This window comes from Myotis daubentonii, chromosome X, assembly GCF_963259705.1.
Source record: "Myotis daubentonii chromosome X, mMyoDau2.1, whole genome shotgun sequence".
NCBI classification, from domain to species: Eukaryota; Metazoa; Chordata; class Mammalia; order Chiroptera; family Vespertilionidae; genus Myotis; species Myotis daubentonii.
The window spans coordinates 136,863,063-136,875,519 of NC_081861.1; the positions used below are offsets into that span (position 1 = coordinate 136,863,063).

At 43.5% G+C, this 12,457-nt stretch overlaps 1 protein-coding gene across 6 annotated transcripts in view; it reads left to right on the forward strand.

Annotated features, from left to right (window-relative positions):
• The window catches only part of MID1 (midline 1), a 355,756-nt gene that overhangs the window by 232,782 nt on the left and 110,517 nt on the right, over positions 1 to 12,457 (forward strand). For 4 of the 6 annotated variants that reach the window (XM_059680037.1, XM_059680036.1, XM_059680040.1 and 1 more), the window contains exon 2: positions 3,203 to 3,918. In XM_059680037.1, coding sequence (XP_059536020.1) covers positions 3,259 to 3,918 — 660 coding nt within the window. In that variant the 5' untranslated portion in view covers positions 3,203 to 3,258. The remainder of the gene's footprint in view (positions 1 to 3,202; positions 3,919 to 12,457) is intronic. The other 2 variants (XM_059680041.1, XM_059680039.1) reach the window with 2 other exon arrangements.

A 12,457-nucleotide genomic window follows, 5' to 3' on the forward strand; every position in this document is an offset into this window, starting at 1 on the left:
GAGATGGCGCAGTGAACAAACTCATACATATGTCAGTGATCAATGTTCTGGAGCAAAACAAACAGATGGGGGAAGCTTGCCACCAGCGGTGGGTGGGTGGCTGTGGGGGCAGCAGGGGAACTGGCTTTTTGTGGGTTCACAGAGAAGGTGACATGGGGGCCGAGAGTCATATGTGCATTCCGAGACCTTGCGAGGGGGAGGCAGGACGTGCTTGGCATGTTTCAGGAATCGCAGGAGGCCATGTGCCCGGAGCCGAACAAGGGCTAGAGTGGGAGGAAATGAGGTCACTGTCTGGTCTGTGTTCTCTAGGACTGGCTTTATTCTGCTCGTTTTCTCTCTGAGTGAGATGGGAAGTCCCTGGGCAGGGGTGGGGGGGGGGAGAGCAGAGGAGAGGCATCCCTTGTCATGTTTGAGCAGGATTGCTGGCTTCTGAGTACAGGACAGGCTACGAAGGGAAGGCAAGAGTGAGAGAAGCCAGGAGACTGTTTAGAAAGACATTGTGCCGAAACCAGTTTGGCTCAGTGGATAGAGCGTCAGCCTGCGGACTGAAAGGTCCCAGGTTCGATTCCGGTCAAGGGCATGTACCTGGGTTGCGGGCATATCCCCAGTGGGAGATGTGCAGGAGGCAGCTGATCAATGTTTCTCTCTCATCGATGTTTCTAACTCTCCATCCCTCTCCCTTCCTCTCTGTAAAAAATCAATAAAATATATTTAAAAAAAAAAAAGAAAGACATTGTGATAAACCAGGTAAGAGGTGATGTTGGCCCATGATCATGGAGGTGGGATGACGACGATGCCAGCTCTGGCTTCTCGAGCCAGGTCAGTGCCTGGCATTCGGTAAATGTCCGTGGAATAAAATGTCAGCGTTTCCATTGGGGTCAGCAGTGGAATCACCTGTAGGAATTCTGATGGTGCCACTCCAGGATGAAGGCTGGACCTACTTACAAACCCTATGGTCATAGCTCTGCAGGCATAACCGCTGCTCATCCCTCTGTTGCGATCCATCAGTAGGTGTTCTTGTTTCACCTGAGAACAAAGCTGGCTGAAAGGGCTCCATTTTTACTTTAATTTACATGCGTGTGACGGGAAGAGAGAAGAAATTAGAGATAATTCTATTTTTTCCATGATTAACCAAAATAGTGATTAGTCGGGAAAACCTTTCAATCTCTTCCAGGCCACCTGTAGGAAGAGTTGGCTGGGACCGAGCAGGAGCCCTAGGTTCCTCACAGCAGCAGCCCTGGCTTCCCGTGGCAGAAATACAAGCGAGCTTGAATATTTCAAACCCATTTGTTCTCTCCTATGTAGTTAATTAATATTAGCGAACGGCTAAAGGGTTTTTCTTTTTTAAAGATACCAGGCTTCTGTGAAGCCAGCAGCTCTTTAATTTTTAACAAGCTCAGCACATACTCGGCACTTTTAATGAGCAGTTAGCATGCAGTTGGTAGCAAGATGAGCATGAGTTTCATCAAAGCACCGCATGGGAGTTCTGAGGGAGGCCATTTCAGAAGGGGTCAGGGTATTGGAGACAGCGAGAGTTTTGTAAATAAATGGAGGTGTGAATACAAAAAAGGCCGATTGTCGGAATCACTGAGCATAGCTCTGCATGTGAAGCCGTCCCTTAAATGGGCCCTAGAAGGCCCCCCTCCTCCCCGGAGGGTGATTTGAACCTCAAGTCCACGGGTGAACCGCCGTATTCTCCCCCAGCCGGCAGCGGGCTGCCTCTAACGTGCCCGCAGACCCTCTGCTAATGGCCTTGAAAGGGAGAAGGTTCAAAGAGCCTTGGTTCCCAGGCCTGCTAATGAGCACGAGGCCTCTTCCCCTTAATGAACCGAGAGTTCACAAAAGCGCCACGTCTTCATGGCCAGGAGAGCATGCAGCTGGGCTCCCCGAAGGCGGCCTGGAGGGGAGCCACAAAAAGCTGGCGGAGGTCGTGCCAGGCCAGCAGGGCTCTGAGTGTGCGGCTGGACCTCCTGCCAGCCCGGCCCAGCCCTTGATGGGCGTTTCTAGGCCAGGGGGGCTGTGCAGGGTCCCTTCGCCGCCTGGAAGCCTCTTGGGAGTCATGCGACGACCTTCAGCTGCTTTCTAAACTGTGATCATGACCCCTGTTGTCACTTCTCACATGAATATTGTAGCTACTAAAATCCTTCTTCTAATGAATTACATTGTTATTAGTCTTTGGTAGCCAAGCTCACCGCAGCCACTAAAACAGCCGCAGGTATTTTTCTCTGCCCACCCACATCCCATCGCCGGGGTTAAACAATACAATTATTCAGAAGAGTAACAGACACACGCCCAAAGCATCCCTCTCTTACAGTCATCTTTGTGGAAGTCAATGTTTTTTTTCCTCAGGAATATAGATTAAAAACTGGCATCTCAGATGGAAGCATTATTTCTGCTGAAACCGTGCATTTGGTTTCATACCCATTGCATGCCCATTTCCACAATAAGGGCCTTTCTCCTCTCTGAAGCGTCACTTGGTATTACAGAGTTCTTAAAAACACGTACACGTGAACATGTACGTTCCTAAACCCTAAGTTAGGAAAGACTCTGCAGTTAATTAATTAATGTTTCTACATTTTAATTTTCAACGGAAGGGAAAACTTGGCTGTGACACTGAGATTGTTGTGATGAGAGACAAACAATGAAAATGACAGTTTCAATCACTTGCCAATTTGGAGTGAGACCTTTGAAAGAACAAAATTGCCCATCACTACCCCCTACCCCCCCCCCCCCCGCAGAAAAAATATTGCTACTTTCAATGATTGGAACTTTGAGAAAATGTTAGCTCAGTGGTTCTCAACCTTGGCTGCACATGGGAATCACCTGGGAATCTGTTTAAAATCCTGATTTCCGGGCCTCATCCTCCGGAAATTCTGTTTCTTTGTTACTCATGTTGTGGCCCCACCCCATCACAAAGAAACAGAATTTCCGGAGGATGGGGCCCAGAAATCAGGATTTTACAAAGATTCCCAGGTGATTCTCATGTGCAGCCGAGGTTGAGAACCACTGTGTTAGCTGGTATGCTGGCTTTGGGTTTGTCCCCATCCTATTTCCCCAGTGAACAGAAAGAGTTATTTAGCATGTACACAGCTTTACCCATCCATGAACTGTTTGGAATTACGATTGAGGTGTATTCAAAGCTGACAGTCCCCCGCCAGGGCTGACCCCTCGCGCCTAATCAGACCTTCCGTTCTGTTTGCAGAGAGCTGATCAGCTTCCGTGGAATTTGCTGATGACCCCGGAGAGCTTCGCCTGAAGATGGAAACACTGGAGTCGGAGCTGACCTGCCCTATTTGTCTGGAGCTCTTCGAGGACCCCCTCCTGCTGCCCTGTGCCCACAGCCTCTGCTTCAACTGCGCCCACCGGATCCTGGTGTCCCACTGCGCCACCAACGAGTCCGTGGAGTCCATCACCGCCTTCCAGTGCCCCACCTGCCGGCATGTCATCACGCTCAGCCAGCGAGGTCTAGACGGGCTGAAGCGGAACGTCACCCTGCAGAACATCATCGACAGGTTCCAGAAAGCCTCGGTGAGCGGGCCCAACTCCCCCAGCGAGACCCGCCGGGAGCGGGCCTTCGACGCCAACGCCATGACCTCCGCCGAGAAGGTCCTCTGTCAGTTCTGTGACCAGGAGCCTGCCCAGGATGCCGTGAAGACCTGTGTCACTTGCGAGGTGTCCTACTGTGATGAGTGCCTGAAAGCCACTCACCCAAACAAGAAGCCCTTCACAGGCCACCGTCTGATTGAGCCAATTCCGGACTCGCACATCCGGGGGCTGATGTGCCTGGAGCACGAGGATGAGAAGGTGAATATGTACTGTGTGACCGATGACCAGTTAATCTGTGCCTTGTGTAAACTGGTTGGGCGGCACCGAGATCATCAGGTGGCAGCTTTGAGTGAGCGCTATGACAAATTGAAGGTTAGTCCGACCCGCCTTAAGCCAACCCCTTTCTGCCAGCAAATGTCCTAGAAATAAAAAGTGTGTTCACTGTGAGCTCCGTGGCAGGTGACAGCTTTCTCTTCACCTCTGTGATCATGTTTTCGCATGCTTTTTTGGCAGCCTCCATGTTACACGATCAGGGCATCTTGTAAAAGGTGACTGCTGCTTGTCATGTTAGCGTTGTCAAGGTGAGGGCGAATTCGAAAAATCTGGATCATTTTCAATCCTTGCAGTTGAGAGAGACAGACAGGCAGAGAGACGGAGGGAGAGGGAGCCAGAGAAAGATTTGAGCGAGATCAAGAAGGAATGGCAGATAAAATCTGGCTTCGGGCACTTTGGGGGCATTTCTTTTCCTCACTCCTCAGGGAAAACTAATTTCACTCGCATTGTACCTGGATCTAGTTACCACACAAACAAAAGACTAGGAGGAGGAATGCCTGCAGCAAAGGTGGGATTTGAGGGGACATGTGACCTTCTGTTCCCGGGGGAAATGCTAGCCAGCTTATTGGGGAACAGAGCGCTCTGACCATCTCGGGTTTCACGAAAGAATTCCTTTTCGTGCAGGCTTTTTATTCGGGGAGGTTACAGGCAAGACTGTTTGAACTTCACTTTGAACATGAAATTATTAACTTAACTGCAGCTCGGGGAATGATAATTAATAGGACTATACGTCAAATTAAAAAAATCTCTCTCTAAATATGGAGAGAATGCACCAGGGAGGAAAGAAGCCAGGCCTCCAGATGTCTGTTCAACTTCAGACGACGGGTGGGTCTAATTATTGCAACCTCAGCCGAGAGAGTGTGCTCGGATAGTGAGATACTGTACTCACCAGCTAATTTGAGTTCACAAGACGTCAATTAAAAGGAAAGGAAGCATCCATTAAGAGCTTTAAGTAAATATATATTGAAGTCCTTGCTCTCGGGAAAAACACACACCGCTCTGTTGAGCAAACAAAAAATGAATCATGTGATCATAAGAGCTTTACTCCTCAGAGCACATCGTCACCTTTCCCAAATGGTTCCTATCACTTCTCAGCGCCCGTGGATGCTTGCGCTGCCCGGGACCTCACAGTTTATTTTGTGATGCTAGCATCAACAGGCCACATCTGTGATTTGGTTTGGTTATTTCTTGTGATGATGACGGAAGCTGATATGCTGAAATGGGCAGCGTGCCTCACTTTAAGTGTCCAATGACGACTGGTGCAAATCCATCTTTAAACATGGAGGGGAAGTTAAGCCCACGGATTTAGTGATACAGACAAGGGAAGACAGATATGACTGGGTTTCTAGTGCGGTGCAGGGCAGCAGCCAGAAACATGACAAAGGTTAATAACAGCAAAGGCGATGCATGTGTGAATTGTGCCTCTAAAGCAAATTCTTCAGAAATGGATATGGCTGTCAGATTTGAGAAACCAAGATGATGTCCCCCAACCCCCGTATTTGATTGGGGACAAAATGTTTAGGATGATAAAAAAAATGTCCCTTGGGTTGGATCAACACTGCCTTTTAATGACCATTTGTTAAAATGCCATGATGATGTTCGCTAGTGGACAACTCCGGATTTTTAAAAAATATTTTAGTGATTTTTTACAGAGAGGAAGGGAGAGGGATAGAGAGTTAGAAACATCGATCAGCTGCCTCCTGCACACTCCCTACTGGGGATGTGCCCGCAACCAAGGTACATGCCCTTGACTGGAATCGAACCTGGGACCCTTGAGTCCGCAGGCTGATGCTCTCTCCACTGAGCCAAACCGGTTAGGGCAACAACTCCAGATTTGATATTTTAACCTGGAAGTCAAGTTTTCCTCTTGTAAGCTGTCACAGAGGAGTTATTGATTACGTATATGACATCTTCAAATTTATGAGGCGATACTGTCATGCTCTATCCCTTTATGTGATGAAAATGAAACTCTTCAATTATGAGCCCCACACACTCGTCTAATCAAGCTGGTGGGTTAACGGTTGTTGATACTGTCACCCGGAGGGCCTGAGAATTAACGATGTAGTATATATTACCTTCTAATTACAGAAATATATGCATATAAACAGCACCCAGTGCACCAACACATATTTATAGCTGCTCAACAAAATATACTTATGAGCATTTATTTACAGCCATTTCACAAAATAAGCTTATAAGCATTTAAACAAATAACATGCTAGCATAGCATGTCTGTTCTAAAACATGCCACTTATGTTAGAATAGAAGAATCCTAAGCATATATGGCATTTGGGTGTCTATGGTATTTTAGTTATCACGTATTTATGAACATAAGTACTTCCTTGCTTTTTAAAAACCTCAGTACAATATAAACATTGATTTTTTAAAAATCTTTATTATTGAAAGTAACAGCATCCAAAAAAAGACCAAAACCAAGGAAGTGTATTTTTGTTCATTATTACTTTGGTCTGGAAAAGTAAATGCATCTGTAAGTGTTGTTTTCTGAGACTTTAGTGTCTCATACAGAAATGGGTTTATGATGATGCGAAGACACACATATAGTGTGGAGAAAGCCCTGGCTGGGTGGCTCAGTTGGTTGGAGCATCATCCCATCCGCCAAAAGGTTACAGGTTTGGTTCCTGGTGAGTTCACATACCTAGGTTTCGGGTTCCATCCACATAGTCGGGGTGTGTCTGGGGGGAAACAGATCGATATTTCTCTCACATTGATGTTTCCCTCCTCTTCCTTCCTCTCTCTCTAAAAAATTAATTTAAAAAAGTCCTCTGGTGAGGATTTAAAAACTAAGAGAAAGTATAGAGAAATTAAGAGGATGCTTTCATTGATAAGATGATAGATCTGCTTTACTGATTTCAGATATATAAGGACTTAGGTGTGTCCCCTGTTGGAAATGGTTTTTGTCCTTTTGTTAATAAAAGTCCATTATTTGAAGAGGGGAATTCTGCTATGATTGTGAAGAATGATCATTTCTTGTAACAGCACTAAATTTTTGGGGACTTTTTACTCCTGTTAGGTCTCAGTATACAGGCATTTATATACGGAATTGGCATACATTTTTACAATTTTTTTTTAGGCGTAAAAGAAAACACATAAAAGATTCCAACATGTAGAATTCATGCAAATAAAATCTTTCACATCATCTGAAATAGCATCATGTCAGTAATCCAATAACTTCAGAGACTGTGCACTGGAAAGCACTCATAAAGTCAGTGGTTCTCAACCTTCTGGCCCTTTAAATACAGCTCCTCATGTTGTGACCCAACCATAAAATTATTTTCGTTGCTACTTCCTAACTGTCATGTTGCTACTGTAATGAATCGGCATGTAAATATCTGATCTGCAGGATGGTCTTAGGCGACCCCTGTGAAAGGGTCATTTGACCGCCAAAGGGGTTGTGACCCACAGGTTGAGAACCGCTGCAGAAAGTATTGAAGCAAAGAGAAAGTTAACCCAGCATTTCCTGAGCTGTGTTCTAAGATTAAGAAGAGGAAAGTCTCCCTGCCAAATGAAAAACCTCTGAAATGGAGCATCTCATAAGGTGGACCTTTCCCTGTCATTTTAATTGCATTTTGAGAAGGCTGTCAGTCCCGCAAACTTGGGTTAAAAGTTTGTTTTGTGAACCACATCACATATAAGAGAATTTAATAGAGTGCATTCCAGAGATTTTAAGGAATGACAATGCAGTCATTCTTTTTCTCCGGTTCCAACAGACAGTGTTGGAGCTCTTGTTTCTTTTCTCCGGTGACACCTATAAAAATACACAAATGGAGAAAGGTTGACCTTTCCTTGCCCTTCAATTTCAGCATAGCCCCACTTCAAGGTCAATGACGCTGAAGTTCCAAACGATGGCCTTGCTATTCTGACTCGAAAAGTTGGCTGCGGGAGCGTGTTTGTACAATGCTTGCTTCAATGGATCATCCCATTGGAATGTCGTCATCGTTTGATAGCGGTTCCAATGGAAGCTCAGCTTTCCTGTGTAGCTCTTCTCACCTGGAGGTGAAGACTTGGGATTTCACTCTTGGGTTTCATTTACACATTGGAAGTTTCTATACTTTGGAAAGCCTTGTGCTTTGTTTGCAATTGGGAAATTTATAGGTGGATACCGAGCTAGACATTTTCTTCGAGTTTTCCTCAGAACGCTATAACTCATTGCTTCTTTGAAAATAGCAGCAGGTATAGTGCAGGTTCCAGTGAAAGGTGTGTGCGTGGTGCAGGGAGTGGCCGGAAGCCAGGGATGCTGCTACCTCTTACAACGTGCAGGTCGGATCTCCACCACATAGAATTATCTGGCCCCAAATATCAATAGTGCCCAGGCTGAGGAATTCTCGTCTGTGAGAAGAATTTAGTGTTTATCGGTGTATTAATTAGCCAGGGCTGCAATAACAAGGACCACAAACTAGGTGGCCTAGATGACAGAAATGTATTGTCTCGCAGTTCTGTAGGCCAGAAGTCCGAAAATCAAGGTGTCCGCAGGGTTGATTCCTTCTGAGGACTGTAAGGAGGGATGTGTTCCAGACTTTTCTCCATCGGTTGTAGGTGGCTGTCTCCCTGTGTCTCATCACCTGGCATTCTCCCTGTGTGCTTGTCTTTGTGTCTAAATTTCCCCTTTTTATAAGGACACCAGTCATATTGGATTAAGGGCCTACTCTACTCTGGTATGACCTCCTGATATCTAAGTATATCTGCAATGAACCTATTCCTAAATAAGGTCCCATTCTGAAGTATTAGGGGTTAGGACTTCAGCAAGTGAATATCAGGGGAGCCACAATTTAACTTAGAACAGTCACTCCAGTGCGCACCCAGTTAACTAGTCAAGTGAACACATGTTATGTCTCTTTCAAGGATTTTTTTTTTTTTTTTTCAATTTTGAAAAAGAAATGTATTTTAACAAACACTGCCTTTATAATTATTCAAAGTGTGTGTATACATTTTTGGGGGATCCCCTAGACCACTATAACCTGTGGGCCAAATCTGGCTTGGTGACTACTTTTTTTTTTTTTTTTTTAATTTTTTTTTTTTTTATTGCTTAAAGTATTACAAAGGGTATTACATATGTATCCATTTTATCCCCCCGCCCTAGACAGTCCCCTAGCCTCCCCTATCACCCAGTGTCTTATGTCCATTGGTTATGCTTATATGCATGCATACAAGTCCTTTAGTTGATCTCTTACCCCACTACCTCCTGCCCCCCAACCCTCCCCGGCCTTCCCGCTGCAGTTTGACAATCTGTTTGAGGCAGCTCTGCCTCTGTATCTATTATTGTTCAAAAGTTTATAATGGTCTCTATTGTCCACGAATGAGTGAGATCATGTGGTATTTTTCCTTTATTGACTGGCTTATTTCACTTAGCATAATGCTCTCCAGTTCCATCCATGACGTTGCAAATGGTAAGAGTTCCTTCCTTTTTACAGCAGCATAGTATTCCATCGTGTAGATGTACCACAGTTTTCTAATCCATTCATCTACTGATGGGCACTTAGGCTGTTTCCAGATCTTAGCTATGGTGAATTGTGCTGCTATGAACATAGGGGTGCATATATCCTTTCTGATTGGTGTTTCTGGTTTCTTGGGATATATTCCTAGAAGTGGGATCACAGGGTCAAATGGGAGTTCCATTTTCAATTTTTTGAGGAAACTCCATACTGTCTTCCATAGTGGCTGCACCAGTCTGCATTCCCACCAGCAGTGCACAAGTGTTCCTTTTTCTCCACATCCTCTCCAGCACTTGTCGTTTGTTGATTTGTTGATGATAGCCAGTCTGACAGGTGTGAGATGGTACCTCATTGCTGTTTTGATTTGCATCTCTCGGATGATTAGTGACTTTGAGCATGTTTTCATATGTCTCTTGGCTTTCTGAATGTCCTCTTTTGAAAGGTGTCTATTTAGGTCCTTTGCCCATTTTTTGATTGGATTGTTTATCTTCCTTTTGTTAAGTTGTATGAGTTCCCTATAAATTTTGGAGATTAGGCCCTTATCAGATATATCATTGGCAAATATGTTTTCCCACACAGTGGGTTTTCTCGTTGTTTTGTTGATGGTTTCTTTTGCTGTGCAGAAGCTTTTTATTTTGATGTAGTCCCATTTGTTCATTTTTTCTTTAGTTTCAAGTGCCCTAGGAGCTGTATCAGTGAAGAAATTGCTTCGGCATATGTCTGAAATTTTCTTGCCTTTGGATTCTTCTAGAATTTTTATGGTATCCTGTCGTACATTTAAGTCCTTTATCCATTTTGAGTTTATTTTTGTATATGGTGTAAGTTGGTGGTCTAGTTTCATTTTCTTGCATATATCTGTCCAATTTTCCCAACACCATTTATTGAAGAGACTATCTTGGCTCCATTGTATGTTCTTGCCTCCTTTGTCAAATATTAATTGAGCATATTGGTTCGGGCCGATTTCTGGGCTCTCTATTCTATTCCATTGATCTATATGCCTATTCTTGTGCCAGTACCAGGCAGTTTTGAGAACAGTGGCTTTGTAATACAACTTGATATCTGGTATTGAGATCCCACCTACTTTGTTCTTTTTCAGGATTGCTGCAGCTATTCGGGGTCTTCTTTTATTCCAGATGAATTTTTGGAAAGTTCGTTCTAGATCTCTGAAGTATGCTGTTGGTATTTTAATGGGAAGTGCGTTGAATTTATAGATTGCTTTGGGTAGTATGGACATTTTAATGATGTTGATTCTACCAATCCATGAACACGGTATGTTCTTCCATCTGTTTATGTCTTCCTCTATGTCTTTTTTCAACGTCCTGTAGTTTTCTGAGTAGAGGTCTTTTACCTCTTTAGTTAAGTTTATTCCTAGGTAGCTTAATTTTTTTGGTGCAATGGTAAATGGGATTGTTTTTATAATCTCTCTTTCTGAAAGTTCACTATTGGTATATAGAAATGCCTCAGATTTCTTGGGGTTAATTTTGTATCCTGCTACATTGCCAAATTCATGTATTAAGTCTAGTAGCTTTTTGATGGAATCTCTAGGGTTTTGTATGTATAATATCATGTCGTCTGCAAATAAGGACAGTTTTACTTCCTCTTTTCCAATTTGGATGCCTTTTATTTCTTCTTCTTGCCGAATTGCAATGGCTAACACTTCCAGTACTATGTTGAACAGGAGTGGTGAGAGGGGGCATCCCTGTCTTGTTCCTGTTCTTAGGGGAAATGGTGTTAGTTTTTGTCCATTGAGTATGATGTTGGCTGTGGGCCTGTCATATATGGCTTTTATTATGTTGAGGTATGATCCTTCTACTCCCACCTTGCTGAGAGTTTTTATCAAAAATGGGTGTTGAATTTTGTCAAATGCTTTTTCTGCATCAATTGATATGACCATGTGGTTTTTTTCTTTCAATTTGTTTATGTGATGTATCACGTTTATTGATTTGCGGATATTGTACCATCCTTGCATCCCTGGGATAAATCCTACTTGGTCATGGTGTATGATCTTTCTGATGTACTGCTGGATCCGATTTGCTAAGATTTTGTTGAGGATTTTGGCATCTATGTTCATGAGGGATATTGGCCTGTAATTCTCTTTCATTGTGTTGTCTTTACCTGGTTTTGGTATTAGGGTGATGCTGGCTTCATAGAATGAGCTTGGAAGTGTTCCTTCCTCTTGAATTTTTTGTAGTAGTCTGAGGAGGATAGGTTTTAGTTCTTCCTTGAATGTTTGGTAAAACTCCCCTGTGAAGCCATCTGGTCCTGGGCTTTTGTTTGATGGAAGCTTTTTGATGACTGCTTCAATTTCTTCCGTAGTTATTGGCCTGTTGAGATTTTTAGATTCTTCCTGATTGAGTTTTGGAATGTTGTATTTTTCTAGGAATTTGTCCATTTCCTCCAGGTTGTCTAGTTTGTTGGAGTAAAGCTGTCCATAGTATTTTTTAACAATCATTTGTATTTCTGTGGGGTCTGTTGTTATTTCGCCTCTATCGTTTCTGATTTTATTTATTTGGGTCCTCTCTCTCTGCTTCTTGGTGAGTCTGGCTAGAGGTTTATCAATCTTGTTTATCCTTTCAAAGAACCAGCTCTTGGTTTCATTGATTTTCTGTATTGTTTTTTTTGTCTCTATGTCATTTATTTCTGCTCTAATCTTTATTATCTCCTTCCTTCTGCTCACTCTGGGGTTTTCTTGTTGCTCTCTTTCTAATTCTTTGAGTTGTAGAGTTAGATGATTTACTACCATTTTTTCTTGTTTTTTGAGATAGGCCTGTAGAGCTATAAACTTCCCTCTCAGGACTGCTTTCAATGTGTCCCATAGGTTTTGGATTGTTGTGTTTTCATTGTCATTAGTTTCCAGGATGTTTTTAATTTCTTCTTTGATCTCATTGGTAACCCAATCAATATTTAATAGCATGCTATTCAGCTTCCAGGTGTTTGAGTATTTTGGGTTGTTTTTATTGTAGTTTATTTCTAATATTATGCCATCGTGGTCTGCGAAGACGCTTTTTATGATTTCAATCTTCTTGAATTTGGGGATACTTTGCTTGTGACCCAGTATGTGGTCTATTTTTGAATGTGTCCCATGAGCACCTGAAAAGAACGTATATTCTCTGGCTTTGGGGTGAAGC